Source organism: Thermobia domestica, chromosome 1 (genome assembly GCF_964235325.1).
Source record: "Thermobia domestica chromosome 1, izTheDome1.hap1.1, whole genome shotgun sequence".
Classification (NCBI taxonomy): Eukaryota; Metazoa; Arthropoda; class Insecta; order Zygentoma; family Lepismatidae; genus Thermobia; species Thermobia domestica.
In genome coordinates this window covers 372,851,858-372,878,089 of record NC_137454.1, presented here as the reverse complement: position 1 = coordinate 372,878,089, position 26,232 = coordinate 372,851,858, and the positions used below count along the sequence as shown (strand labels likewise).

The 26,232-nt window shown below is 35.7% G+C and overlaps 1 protein-coding gene across 1 annotated transcript; it reads left to right on the top strand.

Moving 5' to 3' along the window:
• The first annotated feature begins 1,355 nt into the window (after positions 1–1,355).
• Positions 1,356–24,892, top strand: LOC145664406 (uncharacterized). The gene is made up of 2 exons (XM_081731088.1): positions 1,356–2,009; positions 21,609–24,892. The coding sequence occupies exons 1-2, from the start codon at positions 1,645–1,647 to the stop codon at positions 23,125–23,127; spliced, it is 1,884 nt and encodes a 627-aa protein (XP_081587214.1). The 5' UTR covers positions 1,356–1,644; the 3' UTR covers positions 23,128–24,892.
• The last annotated feature ends 1,340 nt before the right edge of the window (positions 24,893–26,232 follow it).

Sequence of the window (26,232 nt, the reverse complement as noted above, 5' to 3'; positions counted from 1 at the left end):
CCTTCTTGACTATCGTCTCTGCCTTCTTTTCCTGTAACAGCTTCTCTTCTTTCTTCCTGTTCTTTAGCTGCAAAGATGTTTTCATTGGAGTGGCAGTCAAAGCTTCTGAGCGGAACTTTTTTCTTGTTTGACATGATTACCTCTCATGACTTGGTTCAGGTAACGGTAATGTTTCACGAAAAGGTATCGTCGATCCAGATGTAGAAGTTCCGGAGAACTTGGAGATGCAGACGGAGCTGTGGATACAGACGCAGAAGTTCCAGGATGAATCTCCGGAGAATTTGAAGATGCAGATGGAGCTGTGGATCCAGATGTAGAAGTTCCTGGTTGAATGTCCGGAGAATTTGGAGATGTAGATGGAGCTGTGAAGTGGTTATTATCTGCAAAAATGTGTGGAGATTGACAGCTGTTTACAGCTGTAGGTACAACCTCATTAGGCTTACATGTAAGTACATCTTCCACAAAGACTCGCATCCAGAGGATAAATACCAGTGGCTTTAAAAAGCAGATACGGCTTTTGCAACAGTAGCTACATGAGAATATGCTTTGCTGAACAATGCCGTGAAGTCATGTGGTCTTGTTACTTTCAAGGAATTTAGCCGCATGAAAGTAACATGCCGTTGAGTTCATTGTTCTATCTGTTGTTTTAACCGAATTTTTTGTTTTAATATTCTGGCAACACTGCGAATTTCTAAAGACGACACACTGAAGATGATTCAAACCAGTCGCGGGTTGTATAGAACAGTATTACTTTTGATCCTGTTAATTTATATGCCATTATTAGCATTCGTTTATGAGAAACTGGCAAAAGATCAAATTGTACATTTTTCTCGACCAAAGATCCAGTCTACTCTTAAGTGTACAACAAAACCACATACTAATATTCAGTCTCTGGCAAGTGGCACACATGTTCGTATTTTTACATGCACTCTCTCATGCACATACCTAGCACACACGATAATTGACAGACAATATTTTTGTGGGAAATCCCTGTATCCTGCGGGGAATACCAGTCAGCATGACTGCTGTTGCCCCCATCGTGCAGGTTGTCGTAAACGTAATAACACCACGACTAATCGTAAACTCCGAAGCAACTTCAATGGACGTTTAAAATGTACAAGGAATATATATTAAATGCAAACAGGTTATAGAAAATAATGGTACTTACAGCACTTCTTCGAATCTATGAATTTTAGATGAAAAGTTGCAAAATCACAATTTCACTTCCTGTTTCTTTGTCGTTCTTCTCCAGACTGGCGGACTTCACGTGTGGAGTTGTAAGACAGACAATAAGAGGATAGCACATGTTAAACTTTCTCACGTGACGTCGTGTTCGAGATATCAGGGTGACTGGTATTACCCAATGACCGGGATTCCCCCCGTCTCCCTTATCTACCATCTTCTCCAGCATATCATGGTGAACAACATTTATCTATAGCCCTGAATAATCATCGGAGCAATCTAAGATTACGACTCCTGCATCTCACACTGATTTTATCTGATCTTTCTAATCCATTTGTTACTGAACTCCCAAAAGGTATCGATGTCGAGGTATCAATACTGCAGAGCAAGAAGAAGAAGAAGACAAATTAATTCTGTGAACGACATTATCAGTCATACTGGTGAGAAAGAGTTGAGCACATAATGGCTACTGGAGAAAATCTGAATTCGGAATTAGTGAACGAAGATGATACCAAAGATCGTTTCGTTAAGGGAGATCCACTGGAAGGGAAGGAGTTGATACATACAGTGATAAAGGGCAACCAAGAATTAAAGTTACGGACGATGGATAAAGAGAGTGTGCCAAAGTATGAAACTATCACATGGACCCCCGATTTAAAATTAAATGTGGACATAGTGAAATCAGAGCCTGCAGTTAAAGTTAACTCTGCGTGTGACAATAAATTAGAATCGTTGAGAAATGAACTGGTTAAAGAGAGGTGCGACTCATATGCTACTAAATACAAACAAATAACGGTGGAAGATTCGAAGTCAGTGTTGGACCAAGGGTAATGTAAAATTTTTATTTACTACAGATTGACGAGGTATTACAGAAGTAGAACAGTTTACAGGGAAAAATCGGATAAAAATAGCCGCGCAGTTCTACTACACCCATCCATAGTATAAGTAGTAGTTGAAGTAGGGATTGCAGTAAGAGTAGAAATGGGTTAAGAGCATCGCAGGGATTCGTTACGTTCTGTTCTAGACGTAAAATGGACAAATTAAAGACTTCCTTAAGAGTCTTCATCCTGGCGAAATTAAAATACCGCTAATTTTACAGTAATTATGTGATATCTTCAAATAGATAAAAGATAATCAAAATGTGGAACAAGAGCGCCCTAGACAATATTATTTTACATGAGAAACCGTTATCACGACTCACTTATCTGCTTTCAATTTCGAGCCATTTTGAAAATCGGCATTTATTTTCGCGTTTCTAAACAGCTGAAAACGGAAAGCCACTAGGTGCCTTGTGATAACGGTACCTCACACAAAATAATATTGTCTAGGGCGCTCTTGTTCCATATTTCAATTATCTTTTATCTATTTGAAGATAATATCACATAATTACTGTAAAATTAGCGGTATTTTAATTTCGCCGGGATGAAGACTCTTAATTTTATTTTGGCCTTGTACAATCTGTGGATCCGTAGAGTAAAACTGCACCGAAATAGCATTGTATGTGAAAGTTTTTTTTTTTTTTTTTTTTTTAATTCCTGGGAAGATTCCAAAAAATGGAAATATTCCGAGGATGTGTGTGCAAACAAAGAAAATTTACCGAAAATAGCATTCTATTACTATTTTAAGATTTCAAAATAAAATTTGTTTCTATCACAACTTATTAGGCCTACTGATGTCTCCAGAAATTTTTTTTAACTATATCTATTCTGAACGGTATTGTGTTATTTTATTATTTTATTCTATTTAGAGAATACGCATAAATCCCAAGTAGCATACTCACGTCACAACGTCAAATGTTGATCATGAAATTCCAAAACACTGTCATGAAATTTCAAGGAGAGAAATATGACGCCATTTGGTACGTTAAAGAATGGTAACAAATATGACGTTATTTAAGACACAATATTAGGACGTGTTAGACGTCATTCTATTACCTGTAGTATTCAGCGTCAGTAGGCAAGTATTCGAACTTCAGAGAGTTCTGAAAACAAACGAATGGCTATTGGTGATTGCGGTTAGTATATATCAACATTATTTGGAGCCAGCAGAAGAGTCAACTAAAATATGTAAAATGAAGATACCAAAGGTCGGACTCCAAACAAGTAAGTATATATATTGTCTCTTTTTATTAACAATTATCGTAATGTTGGGTTTGGAGCCGAAAGTAGACAAAAAAAAAACTATAGAAGAAAGAGTAATTGATGTGTTGATAATTTGTGAAATGAAAAGATTAAAAACGCAATGGTGAGGTGTTCCGAAATAATAAGAAATTACTAATGATAAACTGTCAGTCCATACGCAAACAATTGAAAGTAGGTGGCATTAAACAAAGTAATCTGTACTTATATTTGGGAAGAGTCATAATGCATTTGGGAAGAATAATGTGATCGATCTAAACAAACCGTAAAGGTAGGTACAAATTTTAGGTTGTACGAAATAGCAAAGTAAACATATCTTAAGTTAAACAAAACTAACTAACGTAACCTGACCAAATTTAGAGAATATTTGACAAAATAGTAAGACTAACAATTTTTACTGAAAATGTTGGGCCCCAAAAAGCCGACGATGTTCACTCGAGCAGACATTTCTATCAAATATAAAAGGTAAAATACTGTGTGAAACGTTTTACGTGAGAGAACGCGAGTGTGAATATAAGTAATTATGGCATATTTTTGGTACTGGGGAGCCAGAATATTTTGCTTAAATTTCGTACTTTCTGTATTCTTTGATGCATTAGGTAGGTTGGGTTCGTTTAATTTAGGTTGGATTGTGATATGTTAGTACTTAATAGTTACACTTATGTAATATCAACTCATTCCTTCTGTGAATATGGTGATTTTACCTGATTTTGGACCCCCAGTTCCAAAATTATCCCTTAATTACTGCTAATGCACAGTAAATTGAAACGAATTTTGAATGATGGTGAAAGTATTCTATGTGTAAGTATGCTTTTCCACTGACGCGCCTGCTCCCTTTCGCTCGGAACCCGTGCTGCGCTCCAGCCCTGACTCTGTTAGTTAGCATTTGTTTTTTAGTGGCCACCTACTACAAAATGGTTCATGTGTTATGTACTGTACTTTTTATGCCATACGTCCACACGGTATTAATACTGAGCCCTCCTGAAACCAATCTGCAAGTAGTAATGGAGCTTCTCAATTAGCTAAGGGAAATACAAATCTCTAACCTGACCTGAAAATAAGCTACAAGGAATGTGTCAAAATTTGGTTGAACCCTCTGGAGGAGTTGGCCTAGTGCTCCGATATATACTAACATTTGTAATGCCATATAATTTATTTATTCTTCATTTGATATCGTAGAAATCTTCTATTTTTAAATTTTACGTCGTACGATTATGCCGACTAGGCTGAAAAAGACTGTGATTATGGGAAATGAACGAAAAGATTGGAATGAAGAAAGTGGAAGAAAACGCAAGAACCTGGGAAAACCCACACACAATGTTTGTTCACCACAAAGTTCACATAGCGTGAGCTCGGATCGAACCGAGGACCCTATGCTCCTGAGGTGGACGCTCTAACACTGAGCCACCGCAGCCCTTGATATCGTTTAACTCGTGTACGAAGACATATTATAAGCATTGGTGTCACCTCTCCCTTTAAAATTTACGCAATATTGTCTTCTTCGAAAAGAAAAGCATTGTATAAAATTTTAAATTCTAATAACTAATTTTAGTAACTTTGGGAGTTGTGCTGTGAGTAACGATGTCTTATGTGTGCTGTAATAAAATGATCCTTGAAAAGGAATTCCCAAGAGGCGGGGATGACAAAGAATTAGTCTGGTTTTAATGTGTGTCCCTCTGTTTATTTTTGGTTTTAAGTGTGGAAAGAATCCATACTTTTTTTTTTTTTTTTTGCCCCTTTTATGAATACATAGAACCATTCTGATCCAGGTAGTAATGAGTCTGACTACAAATCGGGTTGTCCAGATTCAAATCCCGATCACAACTGATATTTTTTCTCTATGGTCCCATGCCTGGTGGCTCTAAGGTGCACACATCCTTCTGTCAAATTGGGCAAGTGTTCTTGATATTCTGGGATACTTCAGGATATAGGCGTCTGAGTGTGGAACAGACTCTCTAGCTCATCTAGTGCCGTTGGTTACGGAAATGTAGAACGCAACTTTCAGTTTCTTCTTTACCGCACAATTATGAATGTAAATATAAATATATCGACCCTCTACTAGGTTGCAAGTGCAGTTTCCAGAGTTGCCTTCATAAGAGTTGGGTCGGGTCCGGAGAGAGGATGGTTGCCACGAATTTTGAATTTATATTTTTTCGTATAGTAGTATTCAAGCTAGAAATTATGTAAAGCAAAGAGATAGTGATAATCGGGTAAACATTCAAAGCTTGTAAGGTATGTCTGCGTGTAAGGTAAAGACCTGTATGTCGTAAAGAATGAGTACAATTGTAAAATAATCGATGAAATTTATAATGTGCATTTTTCTGTATTCATAATGTACCCAGATACTGAGATAGTCTGAAGTCAACTTCTTTTGCTTTTTTTTTTTTTTTTTTTTTTTACGGTTTTTAATTATTCTCTTTACTTGAATCAAACGTGATGTATAACACTTTCGTAGTCATAGGTAGGATGTATGGTTCACGAATATAACATGATTTGATAAGAAATTTTCTTAATTTCTACACTCTATAGACAAGTGTAGTGAAAGAAAATGTATTTTCCGAAAGGAAGAGACATTCAACAGTTTTTCCGTACTATGCATGGACATAATTAGCAAAAGGGTCTTCAGGCCTACTTCTTGGAATGTCAATATATTGCGAAGTATGTAAAATGTAGCAATTCGAATTTAGCAATTGGTCTTCATGTAGAAGCTGGTAAGAAATTTCTGTTGGCGCTATAGCCTGCATTGAATACGTATTCTTTATAATTTTCACAGATGTGTTACTTTGGTACAAAGACCATTCTACTTTATTTCTCGTAGCAAAAAGCATATTAAAATCTTTTTAAAACATAGGGTTCCTTGGGAATTTGCGTTTCAGTATCTATATTTTTGATATTTAGAATTATTAAAATCATTTTCTATTTGGATCTAAAATCTTTTCCAAATTGGTCATTATTTTTAAATCTCAGTTGAAAATTGTAATAATATATTTGCATGACTTACCTACCTTTATCAAATACAGTATATATATATTTCGGGTGGCGGACAGACACTGAGTCACCAAATGAAGTCAATGTTACGCCAATAACTGAAAATAATTTACTATCATCGGCAGAATCACCTATATTAAGTGTCTATACCTGTATTGCATAATACGCCTGCAAATCATGCTGCAGTTGAATCCAGAAAGACATCAGTTGCAGCAAATGCTAATCTCCTAGAATCTGCTTAGGAAAATATCTGTTCTATTGGCTTGCACTGACAGTATTTTTTTGGTAAAACTTCAAACATAATGTGAAATCGAGAGGTAAGTAGTAAAATGCTAAATCTACTTTTCACTTAGAAAGATATTTTCTTTTTAATCTTCGATATTCCAAAAAAGTCGGTAGTAAATCCGATGGGGTCACTCGGTCGAAAAGTGTAACATCCATCCTGAGTTTTCCCTGGATTTCCTTATTAGTGCCGGGATTGTACCTAGCATACAAGTTCCAGGCCAGGCCGTTTCTTTTATTTCCCCTTTCCCGGTAGTGTAGTGTGCTTACTGAGGGACGAGACGGGTTTAAGGCTGTAGACGCCGGAAATATCTATAAATTTGTTTAAATAAAGTCTTTCATTAAAACCCTTATATTTGACTCATTTAAGTCTCCTTCGGATGGTCACGAACAAGGAGAACTTGTGTAGTAAAATGAAGAGCACAGCTATAGGTTATTCATATTTCAGCTGGAGGCTGTACTGAACATCGATCACTTACTTATGCTGCAACGTCCAGGCACTAGTATTACAGCGGTACGTGACGTTTGGGCGCGGACGTTTGGGCCCCGCCGTTTGGGCACTGGACGTTTGGGCGCGAAGCCATTTGGGCGCCAGACGTTTGGGCGCGAGTTAAAAAGTCGTTATGTTAGGCGCTGAGTACTAAGTTCGAATCAAGATATCACAAGGTGTCTACTGTAGTGGAAGTCCTTGAATTATCCTGGATTTTGTTTTACATACTAGAAATACTGGAATTTCAAAATTATAAAAACTGAATTAACAATTAAATTTTGTAAATTTAAGTTTCAACGAAAGTTAAGTGTGCTTTTTATTTGATAACTTTTCAAGCCAAATGCAAGTCGACCAGACTACATATGATTGACTGCATTACATACGTGACGTTTGGGCCCCGCCGTTTGGGCACTGGACGTTTGGGCGCGAAGCCATTTGGGCGCCAGACGTTTGGGCGCGAGTTAAAAAGTCGTTATGTTAGGCGCTGAGTACTAAGTTCGAATCAAGATATCACAAGGTGTCTACTGTAGTGGAAGTCCTTGAATTATCCTGGATTTTGTTTTACATACTAGAAATACTGGAATTTCAAAATTATAAAAACTGAATTAACAATTAAATTTTGTAAATTTAAGTTTCAACGAAAGTTAAGTGTGCTTTTTATTTGATAACTTTTCAAGCCAAATGCAAGTCGACCAGACTACATATGATTGACTGCATTACATACGTGACGTTTGGGCCCCGCCGTTTGGGCACTGGACGTTTGGGCGCGAAGCCATTTGGGCGCCAGACGTTTGGGCGCGAGTTAAAAAGTCGTTATGTTAGGCGCTGAGTACTAAGTTCGAATCAAGATATCACAAGGTGTCTACTGTAGTGGAAGTCCTTGAATTATACTGGATTTTGTTTTACATACTAGAAATACTGGAATTTCAAAATTATAAAAACTGAATTAACAATTAAATTTTGTAAATTTAAGTTTCAACGAAAGTTAAGTGTGCTTTTTATTTGATAACTTTTCAAGCCAAATGCAAGTCGACCAGACTACATATGATTGACTGCATTACATACACAGTGAGCCTATTCCATTAAGAAACTTAAAGCAGGCCTTCTACTGTAGTTACGCAATAAGTGTGAATGTCAAACACATTTCTAGTGTCTAAATGACCAATATATGTACACTTAACTATTATTTTTCACTTTGAAATCGTTTTTTTTTTTCTTTCGCCACTTTCTTTAATGCAGATTAAATGCTTACAATGGGACGAAAAAAATGTGTGTTAAGTTTTGATTTTTATATTGGAATGTTAATAAAAAAAAGTGATACCAGAAATACGGCATACTACAGTTCCTAAACTCAATGTGTTAGACATCCTGTATGCAAAATATGTCTTAGACACCATGTATGCAAAATATCTTTCCCTCAACTCGATTAGGATATAGGATTTTTAGATTTCTGGGCTCTCGGCATCTAAGGCCATTTAGCCCGTCACGTTTGAGGGAGCACACTATCCGGGGAAAGGGAAGGAAGAAAGGATTGGGGAAGGAAGGAAGCTGCCTGGACCTATAAATTAGGTACCACCCGGCATTTGCCTGGTGTGAATGAAGAAAACCCAGGAAAACCTCATTCAGGGTGGCTGGCCTGAAAGAGCGTGTTACACTTTTTCGACCGAGTGCCCCCACCGGGAATCGAACCCGGAACCGATCGCACCGAAGGCGAGTGTTAGCGACTACGCTGCAATCTTTTATTGGTAGTCCTTTATTGGACTTAAGGAAGAGAAGAGTTTGGCAAACGTAATACGAAAGAAAACAAATTTTAATATTCATAAATATGTAATTATTAACTTTCTTTAAAAAAATACAAAAATTAAATCAATATGTTTTAATTAACATTAAGAAAATTAACAGCTCGTCTGATTCCTTTATTTCCTAGCTTTCTTATATAATACAAAAATTAGATCAGAAGTACAAGAATCGTGAACAAGCGAAAAATCAATCCATGACGAGGTTAGGCAACAAATGCCACAAACGCATTAAACTATTTAATTTAGATGAATAAATAAGATAGAGATAGAAAATATACAGATAAATGAGGTGAGATAAAGATAGAAGTGTAGGAAATGTATATATCTTGATTGGCGCTTAGTTTTCAGTGCCTAGCTTACTTTATATGTCGTAAATTGTGATTTTTACTATGTACCTCGCGCCCAAACGTCTGGCGCCCAAACGGCAGCGCCAAAACGTCCGCGCCCAAACGTCCTGTCCCGTATTACAGAAAGTAATTTAATTAACTATACATATTTTGGAGTCAGTCCTTACTTCTTTATCTCTATATCAAATTACCAAGAGTATGCTTAGAGAAAGAATGTAAGTAAAGTGAAACAGTTAAGGCAGAAAAAGGGTGATAGTGAAGTGAAGATTTGTGCAATACTTTTTCTAGCATTCTAGTAATCGATGCAAAATTTCTCTTCACTTCAGTATCAGCCTTTTTCTCATAGTTTTAGAGCTATAGGCTGTCGAAGACGTAAGAAAATGAACTTTAAACGTCCATAACTCCACTGTGGGCCTGATCGTCCAGTGTGCAGTCAGAGTGGTTGCGGCGACTATAGTTGTGCATTGCACGGGATGGACAACACGTAGAACATGTGTTGTCGCATTCAGTATCAAGGTAATTTCCCACCATTGAACATTAATAACTTCTAAACTGTACAAGATAGAAAAAAACAAATTGCACCAGTAAATTCCTGAGCTCAAGCTAGTGTTATTTGATGTGTCAAACATCTCTCTTCCCATTTAAAAAAATGACTTGAATCCAAAATGACGGGTTTCAAGATGGCCGCCATGAATGACATACACTCCAAAAGTTTCGGCCCTTCATCAAACATCTCTTCCCATCATCACTTTTTACTTTTCCCGTCGATTTTCAAACTTATGCAGGTGTTCAAGGACTTTTGACTCATCCTGTATATATATGTCTAAGTTTTATTCATGTTAAGATTTGGTAAATTTTTCATAAGTTTTTGCTAAATTTTCGTGTCAATTGACTTTGAATATGCCCATTAATTTACGATATGTTTGCTATAATTTTCAACAGCGAATGTACATAAAGTTTTAAGTTACCTGTAGAGTTCTTTCATGTTGTTTTGTAGATTTCTTAAGAAAAAAATCTAAAATTGTGATTTTTAGGTAACTGTTGTTCCCTTCCAGCAGACGTAATTTATCAGATTTTTTTTTATTTTACATAACGCAATTAGACCCTTGTATGTACTATAAGCATTATGTATGCTCGCGTGCAGAACTTTCTGATTCATCTGTGATAATACATTATTATTGGCAGTTGAATTGCCATTAGTACAATTCATGACTATGGTATTCCCAAATCGTGGAAAATACTATGATTTAGCAATGCAATTATCATCAATATTCATCAATTGTATAAATGGCAATTCGGTTGTCAATAATCATCTATAATCACAGGTAGGTCAGAAACATTAGCACACGGGCATACATGGGCATTAATTGAAAAGTATAGATGTTATTTTTCTAATACAGAAACAGATTACGGGAAAATTTCCTTTTTTAACTGGAATTATGTAAATATACACATTTCTGCATGCTCTCAGTTCTATATATTAGATACATTTTTAGTTATGTTTTCTATTTCAGATTCTTTTTTGTGCAGCTGCAGCTCCGAGCAACTCTTTCAGTTTTACGTACGCAGAAGTTACTTTTCAGCAATTTGATTAGGCAATTCACGTTTACTGTATATATCCTAATTGGGGGTTGCTATACTTCCGGGTTTTCGTGGATATTTTTTCTTTTTCAGAATTAAATTTCCATTCGTGTAGCCTGAAAATTTGGCAAAATTTCCGTTTTTTAAGATCTTAAGCTTGTTAGCATCAGAAACTGGGATATCTGCATCTCAAAACTGATTAAGTCAGGAGCTTTTGCCTTTGTATTGTATGGGAGTTTCATGTAAAATAATCATGTATGGAAGTAGTGTTTTATATATATATTAGGGTGAGTATTTTTGATTTCTGAATTTCTTTGGACGAACTCCTTAAAATGGTTCCATATGGGACCAAATTAAGCCAGGAGAAAAATTGGGTCCGTTGATTAATATTAAGTGGTGCCTCAAACGACCTGAAATTTTGAATCCGATTACATTACATAGTATATGGGAAACAACTGGAATAAACTCTTGTAATTTAGAAATGGCGTAAAGGAATGGAAAAATATCTTGGATGATGGAACTAGAGGAAAAGACCAACCTAATATTGTATAGCGTTATGATGGCGGCCATCCTGAAGTCCGCAATCTTGGATTCAGGTCAACATTTTTAAATAAGAAGAGGGTCATGTGACATATCGCTTTGATGTAGCGTTTCACTAGAAGCGCAAATCTGGCACTATTTTGAAGATAGCTTTAGTCGTCTAAAAATTATTATCTGGGAAAAGATTTATCTTTTTCACAGGTAAAAACTTTCACGACTGAAAGTAGACATGAGTTTGGCGTGAAAAAAACAAAAAGGATATACAGGGCTACAAAAGAAAGAGGAACATGAAAGAAAATGTACTTTGAAAATTATTTGTTTGAACTTTATACAGCAAAAGACATGGAGGTAAAGAGTTGCAAGTAATGAAGAGGAAAACCTAGTTGAGAATGTTAGAGAATAGAGAAAATATAAAAATAGATGCGTGTGTGCCCGGACCCTCCAAGAGATGTAAAAGGGGAAAACTAATTTTATTACTCCAAGATTGTTGGCTGCTCTTGATCGATCGGCAAAAGCATTAAGCCATAATGTAGAGGAACTAGTAATAAATAAGTCTTCCATTCACGATGCTCAGAGAAAATCCGTAGCGAGGTTGCACAAGACCACAAAAAGCATTTCCAGAGAATCATCAAGTGCGTTAGTTATGCATTGGGAGGGAAAATGACTGCCGAATTTGACTGGCAGAGAGACTGTCGACAGGTTGTCAATAGTTATTAAGGAAATGGTCATGATTTTCCAATTGGTGTTTCCATTTTGTCATCATCAAGAGAAGAACATATTGCTTCTACTATAGTTCATTAGTTTGAAGAATGGAACTTGGTAAATTTCGTACAAGCAGTTTGTTGTGGCACTACTCCCTGTAATATGGATGCTTGCATTCTGCTAGAGCAAAAGCTTCGAAAAATCTATATCTTCCTTGTAGACACCACATTTATGAATTGGTTTTAAAATATATATTTGATGAGTGTTGTGTTTCGTTTGTGTCTGGACAAAACGTTCCCCTATTCATGCGTTTTCAGAATGAGTGGTGTAAAATAGATTGCACAAACTTTTTTCCAGGAATTGATGATGATGTAGGTAGCAATATTTCCGATGTAAGAAATTAAGTGTTGAATTTTGGTATCATACTTGTAGAGGCAGGACACCGCAGAGAAGATTACGGAACTTTTAGAACTGACCATCCTATTCTTGGGTGGTATACCTCCTCGAGGCGTTGTCTTTCGTTTGCCTGGAGCAATTCGCCATACAAGGTGGATGGGAAAAGCAATCTACTGTTTAAAAATATTTCTCTTTCGCCAACAATTTCGTTTAACCAAGCAAATAGTAACAGGTCTTCTGATACGACTATATGTTCAAGCTTGGTTTAAATGTAATAAAGCATCCCATTCGCCATTGCAAGACCTGCAATTTTTCAGAGGTTTGTACAGTTACAAATAGATGCTGCATTATCTGAAGTGGCTCTTTCTAAATTTTCTTCCCATCACTGCTACTTGATAGAGGAACACGTAGCATTGGAGTTTTATGATGAAGTTAGCGTAATGGAGAAACGAAAAGAAAAATGTTTGAAAGAATTACAACTAAGGGGAAACGTGAAGCAGCAAAGAGGCTTGACGTAAGAAGTGATATCATAAAAAATCTTATGAAAAGAGAAATCAGTGGTTTTGTTATTACAAACACAAATTTTCCTCGATAGATTTAAAACGCCCGAAGGGTTTCTTGAGTGTGATGCGATTTCATGGTCAAATAACAATGATTATCTTCAAGGAAAGACAATAGTTAAATTCATCCACATAACAAACGACGCAGAAAGGAAAGTGAAACTAATAGAATATTACAAACGTTCTTACGAAAAATGAGGAGCAGAAACAGTTTCTTTTGCCAATAGTAAAGGCCCACAGACAATCTTTCCCAGATGACAAAAGTGAACTATGTAGCAAACGTTCTTGAATCATCTTGATGGAATCTTATTTGTAGTTCATAGAGAAACAAAGATTTAACTTTCTCTAGCAGTTTGTTTCAGTTTATGTAAAAGACTTCCAAAATTCTTAGAAATCTGTGCTCCGTATTACAATAAAATAACAGGACATCGAAGCATTGCGTTTCTCACACGTAATAACTCTTACATGATTATAGGTGACCTTAAAATAATGTCAGATTTATACTTCTGGTAAAACGCTACGTCGAAACTGTGTGTCACATGACCTTCGTCCTATTTGAAAATTTTGACCTGAATTCAAGATAGGCGCCATCATAATGCTATACAATATTAGTTCGGTCTCTTCCTCTAGTTCCACTATCCAAGATACGCATCCCATTCCCTTAAGCCGTTTCTAAATTACAAGAGTTTATTCCAGATTTTTTCTATATAATATATATTTTAAACACATTTAAAACCTTAGGTCGCTTGTGGCACCATTAAAAATTATTTAATGGACCTAATTTTTCTTCTGGCTTAATTTGGTCCCATATGGAACCATTTTAGGGGGTTCTTCCAAGGAAATCCCTAAATTTATTTTTCTCCATATAAATAAGTACCACCCTAATATATATAATAATACCTCCCCGATAAACACCACCTTTACGAAGACACTTATGTGTCGGGTGGGGAGGATTGCGTGCTACAGTGAAATTTAGAGCTGTGTCGGTGGTAGTTCACTACCAGAAGGGCCACCCCTACCGAATTGGTCTAAATGGAGTAGCCAGACGAAGAGTGTTCTGGGAGAAGGCAGCAGTTCTCCAGTAGCCAAGTTGGCGGAAATCATAGTGGTTGGTACGGCAACTTGGACATTAGTCCCAGGCGTGGTCAGAGTGACTTTAACGGCTGGGATACTGCGGGGTGGAAGGCAACGGGAAACCACCATTCTATTTTCCCTAGTTTGCTGGCAGCAAAAAGAGAACATATGAACAATGGTCTTTCGCAGGTCAAAATGTAGTTCCGGAGGTAAAATATCCCCCCATTCGGATCTCCGGGAGGGGGATGGCTTGGGAAGGACTATTGGACGAGAAAGTAATAATGGGGGGAAGACAAAAAGAGAAAGAAAGACAAGGAAGAGCAAAAGGTTTAGGATAGGAACATGGAACGTACGTACTATGTTACAGGGAGGAAAATTAGAAAATCTTAAAGAAGAAATGAAACAAAATAATTTAGATTTGGTAGGCGTTTGTGAAGTTAGATGGGAAGGTAATGGCGTATTGAACAACGAAGGATATATAATGTTTTACTCAGGTAATGAAAAGGGCGGTCATAATGGCGTAGGAATAATTCTTGGAAAGCGCTTAAAGGAGAAGGTAGTGAAAGTAGAATTTATTGATGATAGAGTTATGATGTTAAGACTTAAAGGGAAAACGAAGGATCTAGTGGTGATACAGACATATGCACCGACAACTTCGCATGCAAATGAAGAAGTAGAGGAAAATTATGAAAAAATAGAAGAAATTATAGATAGGGAGAAGAAGGGTGCATGCATAATTCTAATGGGAGATTTCAATGCAGTTGTGGGAGAAAAACAGGAAGATAGTATCGTAGGCAAATATGGTTTAGGCGAAAGAAATGAAAGGGGAGAGGGACTGGTGAATTTCTGTAGACAGAATTCACTAGTAATTGGAAACACTTGGTTCAATCAGCACAAGAGAAGAAGATATACATGGAAATCACCAATAGACGGCGGAAGATATCAGATAGACTATGTTATGATTCAGGACAGGTATCGGAATAGCTTAAAGAACGCGAAGACCCTTCCCGGGGCTGATATTTTCTCTGATCATAATCTTGTGCTGGCCGAAGTAGATATTCAACTGAAAAATGTAGGCAGAAGAAAAGTAGGTAACAAAATGTTGAATACTGAAAAGTTGAAAAACGAGGAAATAAGAAATCTTTTCGCTGAAAAATTCAAAGAAAAATGTTCAAACGAGGAAAGGATAGGCGCAGGTAGTAACGAACGGTGGGAACATATTAAACGTTGCTTACAGCAGGCTGCAGAAGAAGCAGTAGGTTACCGTGAACTCAAAACTGCTAGGAAACCATGGGTTACAGAGCAGATGTTGCAGAAAATGAGGAAGAGAAAGATGTGGAAACAGGTTGATACAGAAGAGGGTAGAAAGATGTACAGAAAGTTAAATAATGAATTACGAAGAGAAACAGACAGAGCGAGGGAAGAGTTTTACAAAAGAAAATGCGAGGACATAGAAGAATTAGAAAGAGTTGGGAAATATGAGGAAATGTACAAGGAGGCGAAATCTATGGAATTTCGGAGGAAACAAGGGAGTATTATGATGGCAGTAGAAAATAAGAATGGGAAGGTAGTCAGCGAGAGAAATGAGGTCATAGGAAGGTGCAAAGAATACGTTGAAGACTTATATGAGAGTAGGCATAGACCGTGTAGCCTAAATGTTGAAGTGGAAAATGAAGTAGGCGAGGATGATAAAGGATTTAGTATTCTTCGGGATGAGTTTGAAAAGGCTATATCCGAGATTAGGAATGGAAAGGCAACAGGAATAGATAACATACCAATAGAATTCATTAAAAATATAGGAGACAAGGGTAAGAAAGAATTGTGGCGACTATGCAATGAAATATATGAAACAGGAGAATGGCCAAGAGACTTTCTGAAAACGATCATGATACCGATGGCTAAGAAATCGAACCCAAAGAGATGTGAGGATTATAGAACTATTAGTCTCATATCTCATGCAGCTAAAGTTCTGCTCCGAATACTGAACAGAAGGTTATATGGAAGAACAAATAAAGATGTGGAGGAAGAGCAGTTCGGGTTCAGAAGAGGCAAGGGCACAAGAGATGCTATTGGATTATTAAGGGTGATCGGTGAAAGATTTATAGAAAAAGGGAAAGAGGTGTATGTTGTATTTATTGATCTAGAAAAGGCTTTTGACCGCGTGAATTGGGAATTGTTGTTGGGAGTTCTAACAAAGATAGGGTTGGAATGGAAATATAGAAGACTAATAAGAAACTTATACATGAACCAACAAGTAAGTGTTAGGATAGGGGAAGAACTGACGGAAGAGAGTGCAATTGGAAGGGGAGTTCGACAAGGATGCTGCCTCTCGCCAACACTATTTAATGTCTATCTAGAAGAGATAGTGAAAAAGAGCCTACATGATGATGATGGCATTTCGGTAGGAGGTAGAATGATTAGATGTATAAGATTTGCAGACGATATGGCGCTTGTTGCAGAATCTGAAAAGAAAATCAATAAAATGTTAGAAAAAATGAGAAAGGACTTTGAAGAATATGGGATGAAAATAAATGTTAGAAAGACAAAAGCCATGGTGATTGGAACGAAGGGGTCTGTGTCAAATATAAAAGTAGGAGAGGAGAAAATAGAACAAGTGAATAGTTTTCGATACCTGGGTAGTATTCTTAGTAATGACATGAAATGCGAACGTGAAATAAAAGCAAGGATAGGAATGGCGAAAGAAGCCTTTAAAAGAAAGAAAAGTCTGTTTTGTGGGACCTTGAACAAAGAGTTGAGAAAAAGACTCATAAAATGCTTCGTGTGGAGTGTTGTACTGTATGGGGCGGAAACGTGGACCTTACGTAAAGGTGACGAAAATCGACTGGAAGCCTTCGAAATGTGGGTGTGGAGAAGAATGGAAAGAATTAGTTGGGTCGAGCGGAAAACGAATGAGAGAGTGTTAGAAATGGTGGGTGAGAAAAGAACACTTCTAGATATTATTAGGAAGAGGAAGAGAAACTGGTTGGGACATTGCCTAAGAAGAGATTGTATCATGAGGGACATCCTAGAGGGTATGGTGGCGGGAAAGAGAGGGAGGGGGCGAAGGAGACTACAATTAATGGATGATATTAAAACAGAAAGATCATACGCGAAGACGAAAAGGTTAGCGGAGGACCGTGGAGCATGGAAGCTTCTCAGCTGCGGCAAGTGACCTGCCAATAAAGGCAGAATACCTATGATGATGAATATATATATATATATATATATATATATATATATATATATATATATGATTTCTGGTATTTTATGTATGCTTTCGTTATAATTATTTTGTACCAAGTTCCATTATGCATCACTATTATTTTACTTAGAAACAATAGTATTAGTACTAGCAATATACGTTTAAATAGGTATAGGGGAGTATAAAATAACACTTATCGGTCCATTTGAAAGTAAACGTTGGTAAATATGCCCATTTTTTTACTCATCAAATTATGTCAACCCTACCGACTAATTATCTACTTGATACAGAACTAAGTAATGTAAAGGTAAAAGAAAGTAGCTGAAAAGTAATTTGCAAGTGTATAAGAAGCACGAAAAACAAGTCGCTTGGAAAGATAATTTGTCATTGCTTTGTATTTTTAGACCATCAAGTGTTGGAAACCGATATATATACCTAGAAAATTACACCGATTCCTAGCACACATATAGAGAGATGACGTAGGAGGGGGACGTCGATGTCCACATACTGGGTATTGAAACAATGGCGGCTCCGCAGATAGCTATCATGTAGAGGACTTCAAGACAAGCAGTAAAAAGCTTTCAAAGTTATAGGTTGTCAAAAATGTGAAAAGATATATTTTAAAGGACCATAGCTTCAACACTATGGGACATATTGTGGTTGAGTGAAGACACCACTTAGGAACTAGAATGTGCCCTATTCAGATATCAATGTTTCAAAATCCTGGAGTATTTGGCTAACAATTTTTATAGAAATAGTTGGGAGTACTTCAAATGCTGTCCTTATCTCAAATGTATCTATAAAAAATGTTGCGCAACTAACGTAGGATTCTGAAATATGGATATTTGGATAGGGCACATCTAGTTCCTAAGCTGTGTTGACCCGATCATGATAGGTACCGTAGTATTGGAGCTATGGACTATAATTCACTTTTTCACGTTTTCGGTATCTTATAACATTGAAAGGACGCAATTTTTGCTTGTCTTGAGGTCTCTACATGGTGGCTACCGTTGGGGTTGCCATTATTTCAGCACCCGGTGTGAACGTTACGTCACTTGAGAGTATCATTTGTACGTCATGCTCGTGACGTCTATTCGACGATAACATTTCACCTTTCTATCACGTCTGTTTCAAGTCATTTAATTACGTCATATAGCCCTAGTTATAGGCCATATAATGACCTGCCAGTGACGTCAATTAAAGGTCATAAGCAGACGTCATTTATATGTCATGAAAATGTCTTTTGGACTGACATTTCACCATAATTTTTCACGTCATTTCATGACATTATCGTCACTTTTTGACCTTCAGATGACGTGAAAAGGACGTCTGTGTGCTACTTGGAATGTATGTTTACTTATAATGTGTTTTATGCCAGTAAATATGTAGGAAAAACATTTGGTATAGAAAGTCCACATACCTTTACCCCAATAAACAGTCTAGATTAATATGTAAGTGGATTTTCTAATCTTGACCCTACTACTAATATTACAATCATATTAAATTTTTAAATGTTATAAACAAATTAGGTTGGTAACTGCCAGAAAACACACGTAGTTTCTTGAAAAATTCGTAAGGTTGCCAGTGTATGGGATGGCATATATATACACAGAATGTTGATTTTAGGTACACTGTGCTTTCTTACTGTATACTATTAAATCTCTAATTTAAGAAGATAGGCTATTCATCACGGTGTTTTAAAAATTCGCCAACAAAGCTTGGTACATGAATACACACGTAAAAGAAAGCAAAGAAATCCTAATTAACACAGGTCCGGAAACACCAGTACTAATGAAACCTCCAGAGAGGTAACCCTAATTTTGATATGTAAACATTAAATTTTAAAAGTATATGTATTTACGACTACAGAGATTTGTTTATTCAATATCTGATTCTCTCTCAGAGAGCGGGCGTATTGATAGTACTTCACCTCTACTTCTACAGAATTTCTAGATTACTGTACAAACTGGTTCTTTTTGTATCATTTAGAAAAAAAAATAGTACTTTGCTACTTTCTGGTGCAACTGAGAATGGAAATTAAAAAATCATATTATTAAGTAGTTAAGTAGTTATTATCAACTACAGTCAACAAATTTCAAATTATTTAAAACCAAGTAAATGATTGTAAATGAAAATAAAGTAATTAGTCATATGGTTCTTATAACTTAAAAAATAAAGTAAAGAAATGGAAATAAGTTCCTTCTCGGGAATTTATACAGCAGGGAAGAAAACCTCCTTCCCACTGGGAATATTCCCACTGCCCATCACTATCTCCCCTGAATCCATCGACGGCTCCGAAGTCGGTATGTGACTTACAGTGAACCGTTTTAAACGATTATTTGGAATATAACGTCCTAACATAACCTAACACGCCATAATCACTACCAATTGGGGTAAGAACTTTTTGTGTGTGTGTCAATTGGTGACTGACTGAAACCAGAAGAATTAGATGGTTTTATACAAATGCTACGAAAATATTTTCATGAGTTTGGTGTTCAGTGTTCACAAGTTTGGACAGTTAAACTGACTTAAATAAATAGAATACTTAAAAAAAGAAGAAGAAAAAGAAAGCATTTACTATACGTTTTCCGAGATGCTAGAAGGGTTGAATTTAAGATTTCAAATTTTTCGAATGATGAATGTGAAAACAGTAACTTCTTACAGTCGGATATAAACGGTGTCTGAAATAATTCCATATATTCAAGCGCAGAACAAATACTGGACTACATCGTGTCCATTGTTTTCCTCGAGGTACTCCCGTTTCCTCATACATCCTCATTCCACAGATTCTTCAGTCATTTCTTTTGTTTTAATTAGTCGTGCTCCTTAGCTTCAAGGGCACAATCGTGAGGCGTCAAACAAAAGATTTCATTTCATTTTCAAAGGAGCATTCCTTCGATTAGTTTAGTAATTTGGGCGGCACTTTAGTAAACGTGGTGCCGAGCTCGATTGTCAGTTTGAGTGTTAAAATTTTAACGCTTTAAGGGACTTTGGATTACACCATAAAGTATAATTCCAGGTTTAATAGAACCTGGGTGCTGGAAAAGGATGATAAACTTCCATAAACGAACTGTTTAATAAATATAATTTTTAATATTTTTTATATATTGTAGTTAATATAAAGCTGCTGCAAATAGCAACACTATTTTCATATGTACATCATTGCGGGGTATTTTGTGCCAAAGATTCCTAAGAAAACCTGTGAAATATATGTAAACCTGACTAAAACTATGTGGGTTAAGTTCTTATATTAAGGAATCGAGGTTTTTCAAATACTGGTGGAAGTTAAGGCAATATTAGTTTCGACAAACTATCATTGTTTTGTAGTTACAAAAGAAACAAGGATTCCCAATTAAGAAGAATGGCATATACAATTTCTCTATCCAATAGCGGTAATGCATAGAATTTTTAACCGTTTTAAGTTTTTACCTTTTTTTCTGTATGATACTTATGCCACAGTGTAATTAAAAATAAAAATGATACAAAAACAACTGTAAGCTGCAACAAGTCCACTCTTCTACGACAAAGATAGCAACTTAATATTCAAGTTTGGAAAACCTATTAACGAACCTTGAGACATGGAACAGTACTGGAATCAACAGAGAACATACAGATGGAATTGTGGTTTACCCATAAGAAGTGTAACCAGCGTCAGGTTTCTTTCGTTGATTGTCCACTTTGAGTAAGTGAACATTTCACCATTTTACTCCAAATCAAATAAAGAAAACAATATTCCACTTCCTTCAAACAATCTTTTACTTTGGTATTATATGTAGGAAATGATATCAATTACGCTAACACTGATGTGTAGTGTGGCTTCATGTCAAGAGTCTTCATGGATTAAAATTATCTGTGGAAGTGTAAGCACCTGCCGTAATCAAATCTTGAGAGCTCAAAGTAAGTCTCTCGAAAATGTAAGTTTGAAAATTAATGTTATATATTGCAAATCATAGAAAATGATGAAAAATAATCTTTTTTCTTTAAATAAAATTACTGTTAGAACTCGTGTGTCTTTTAGTACTGAATGAAATGAAGGCATCAAGTGCAGATATTTGAGTGGTGCTTTATCTCGACAAACACTAAGGTATACATGTTTTTGTGTTTTATGTTAATCTTAGTCGATCCGTTAAACACTAAATGAATTCGAAGAGAATTTTTACCAGCTTACCTCGCTCTTAAATACCCTGCCAATAAAAGCTTTTTGGAGTTTAAAATATTCTATATTAATCCTACTTCACTAAAAACTTTTTTTTTTCAAGTAAGATATGTTTTAGTTTATACTCTATAGTTAATGTCATAATAATTTACTCATTGCTGTTTGTTCCAGGCAAGGAAGTTCGCATTGGAGAATAAATAATTTCAAGTTCGCTGAAAGGTTTGATTTTAAAAAACATAATGCTTTAACGACCCAAGAACTAGAGGGCTTGGATGAAGATAAAAAATCAGTTTCCGAAAGGTTATTTTTGAGAGACAATGTACCCCAAGTATTAGATGTAAAATATACTTGCCAGGACTGTAGGAAATCTTACTCTTGTAAATCAGCTCTTAATAGGCATATATTAACACACAGCTTAGAGAAACCATATACATGTCCCGAATGTGCCAAGAGTTACTGTCGTAAATATAATTTAAGATTGCACATGGTAGTTCATAAAAATCAAAAGGTATACTCGTGTCAAAAGTGTAGAAAAGTTTTCGCTTTGAAACCACAACTTAAGTCCCACATGTCGACTCATATGTTTGATCAGCCATATATTTGCAAGATATGTGGAAAGAGTTTTACAACGAGATCTCGCTTGAATTCTCACTCCGCAATACATACATTAGATAAACCGTACACCTGCGACAACTGCCTCAAAACTTTCAGAAGCAAATCAACTATAGCCTACCACGTGTTAACTCATACACTAGAGACATCATTTACCTGCCACTTGTGTGGAAAGAACTTAAGACGTAAATCAAGTTTAAAACAACACATGTTCACACATTTCTTAGAGAGGTCTTATCACTGCAAGGTTTGCAATAAGGCTTTCGCTACGAGAAAAGCATTAACTAGCCACACTTCGCATCATTCACCGGAGGTTTTGCACACCTGCCGGGAGTGTGGCAAATCCTTTCCCTCCAACTCGCGTCTTAGCAGACATATGTTCATGCATTTTTCAATCAAATTATACACATGTCAAGAATGTAGTAAAGGTTTCTCTTTTAAATCTGGATTGGCTAATCACATGTTGACCCATAATTTAACAGGAGCACACAAATGCGATCATTGTGAGAAAAGTTTCCCTTTGAAAGCTAACCTGATATTCCATAAAAAAGTCCATTTTATAGAAAGAACATATCCTTGCTTGGACTGTGGTAAAACTTTTCCTTCCAAAACACGTTTAAATAATCACGTAGTCACACATACAAAGGAGAAACCACACTCATGTAATGAATGTCCCAAAACATTTGCACATAAGTCAACTTTGATGTTGCACATGAATACCCATACACTAAAGAGATTGTTCAATTGTCAGATATGTGGACGATCTTTCATTCAAAAGTCAGCATTAAATGCTCACATTTTAACTCATACCTCAGATAAACCATACCTTTGCAAGATCTGTGATAAGGGTCTTTCTAGTAAATCAAGTATTAATAATCATTTGTTAGCCCACAAAGGAAATTCATATTCCTGCAACGAATGCAGCAAAAGTTTCAGTTACAAGACAAGTTTAAGAAGACACTTACTTACCCACATGGGACACGCGCGTATGATAGGGAAGACATATGCTTGTCAGGAATGTAAAAAATCATTCAGTTCGAAAGGAAATATGAAGAGACACATTATAAGTCAACATTGATAGTTTCGTACACTTGCCAAACCAGCGGTTGATCTCTCTCGTGGAAGTCAAATCTTACTAAACATATGCAGATCCATACATATCAGTGTAGAAAGGAGTTTGGTACAAAAGGGAATTTAAAGAGACATCCCATAATTTAAAGAAATCAAGTAATTTGTAAGATGCTATTCAAGACTTTCCATCTCATAACTTAAATGAATCAAGTAACTTGCCCCTTGAAAATATATTTGGTTAACTATGTGGTAACTCATACTTCGGAGACGTCATACATTTAACAAGTGCTGAAATGGGTTATTGACGCAAACGAAAGTAAAAAAAGACCATAACCCATATTTACAGAATTCAAATAGTCACGACAAATGTAGTAAAATCGTATTCATCGCACATTTCTCAATCGATACACTATGAAGCGCTCATATTTGAGAACCATGTAACATATCTTTCTCGTTCAGAGTAAATTTGTGTAATCACATATACCTCTTTTTTGAACTATTAGTGCAAAAGATCTGAGATTCTAAAAATAATGTGCCTTCGTATAAGTTAATCCCAATTTCGAGAGAATTTATGTTTGTCAAAATGTTACCCCATTAATTAAAGAGAATATGTCAGTTTGTGGTAACTGTTGTAACTTGTTTTTTCTAAGGAAAAAATCTTAGAATACCTTAGCTGCCTCCGAAAACAATTGTGAACAAGCACATTTTGGCACTACAAAAATCAAATGCTGCCAATTGCTGAACAAACAGTTCCAAATATTGAGATTAGTGGCAGAATTTAACAAAATGATCTTCTTAATAAGGAACAAGGCCTACTTCAATGTGAATTTAGTAAATCGTATTTTTAAAACAAATAAGCTAAATAGTCTTTTAAAGGTAAAGCGAAATATATATTGCAATTTTAGTTCTCTGATAATTAAAGCTACTGGCCTTACAATGCGCGCGCTTTTTCTGATTTTCAGTGACACATGACATTTTATATATCAATCGTATTCTAGTGAAATTATTTTTGCAGGAGTGGTAGTTCGTGCACACAATTTTTCTCGTCTAGGAGTAAGTTTTGAGCAGACACATTCTAACCAACACATTACAAGCATTTTGTGTTTTTGCAAATGCCGCGGACATTTCTTCCAACCGCCTTCCAAACCACAAGAATTTCTGTAAAATGGGAAATAATTTTTTTTTTTGGAAATTATTGTTTCTTGTTACGTTAATCGATATAGTATAAAATTCCATTGCTACTACTGTCGAAGGACTTTTTAAAAATAGCTGTAAGAATATTTTTTTAATCCATAAACACAGTAAGAAAAATAACTCATAGCTTTAGATTACTACTAATGATATTTTACTCGCTATTGAAGATCAGAACACATTTGCCATAAACTGCACAAATGTGCGTTAACTTGTACGTCATTTTGAGTATTAACAAAACAACCCTGTGTTCTACTGGAATTTGGTCATAAAGTTTCTCAGTATACAACTAAAAGCAGGGTACTAGAATAAGTTTTTGCGTCTGTTTTATGTAAGAAATATTCATAATTAAGAAAAAAAGAAGTTTATAATTATACATTTGATCCATATTTAGACATCTATAATACTACTGTTATTCCTCAGTATATTCTCTCAAAAACATCTCCATATATAACATCCATATGTATATTAGAACAAAAATAAAGTTTTTAAGTACACCATCTTATTTATCTTTTAATATCTAAGAAAATTCCGTAATTTATGTTTCAGGTATTCAAAAACATACATTTCAGTTAAGTTTTGAAAGTACATCTATTTAAAGATCTTAAATTAAAAATTGACGGAAATATATATAAGGAAGATAGCATAAAAGCATTCATTAATGGTTTTGGATCTCAGCAAAACAAATAGATCTAACGAATCTACTTTCACCTCAGTTAAAAAAAAAAGAGACAACAATTGTTGCCATAACATATTCCATTTTCTTTTTTTTTTTCTTGCAAAGAACTACTATCGGAACGAATTTACGGGAGGAACAGTAGATACGAAGTGACAGTACAGAAAGTACCTTCAAGCTATAGTATGCTTGTTTCACGAATGATGAAATATATGATAATTTATAGTTTTGGCCAAACAGTTGGATCAAATCGTCGATCATTATTAGTTATATTACGTTATAATATATGTTAAAAACATATTCACCGTAAACCTAAAGAACTTAAATACTGCATTATACTACGTCTGAAGGTATTAGTCCTCTGTTGTAACAAGGAACGTAAGTGTTAAGAAATATGCAAATTATTATCATAATCGTGCTTTTGTTGATTGAAGAATAGCATGCCATATTTGCGATGTCATGCAAACAGTCTTAGGGACCGCGCTCTCTTTATAGTTGTGTTCTTACAGATGTACCTAGATAGTAATTATTGCGCTTTCCAATATGCACCTCAGGAAACCAGAAATACACAATTCGTTTTATTTATGCCCTTCGGAACGAACATTTTCTTAAAGGCCTGTGCAGATTTTTCTTATTCTTTCTGACAAGAAACGGAATGGATTAAATTATATACTTGTTTTCCATATGGTCAGCAAATTACTTCTGATTTCCAAAATCGCATACGACAAAATTTTTCCTGTTTGTCCTTCATATAATAAATAGAAACGCTTATAAAAAATCGTAACCTTTCACTGTTTCACTTTTTCTGTAAGATGCTGTGCAGAGTCATTTCTAACAGTGTGGAACATACAATAGGACGGCTTACATTCTTCAGTGCTGAGAAGCAACATTCAATTGCTAAGATCGTGGTGCTTAATAAATGAATCCATTAAATTCTAAACTACATTGTTTTTGAGGAAGTCGGTTGTATCGAACTTACTTATTTGTTCGACAATATATACCATAATGTCATTAGAATGACGTAACAATAAATTCGGAATACATTGTTACTGTAGATTGGATATTGGACTAGATGTAGATTTATGGAGAAGGATTGACTTACTAAGTAAAATGTTACTTGCTCATCGTGTTTTATTCATTTGGTGATCCATGGATTTCGGTGTTCTTTTTCAATTGCAATATGTAGAAGATTTATTTACTTCTTAAGTCATTAGTTTCTCGTGTTCTATCCAAAGCGCAATAGAA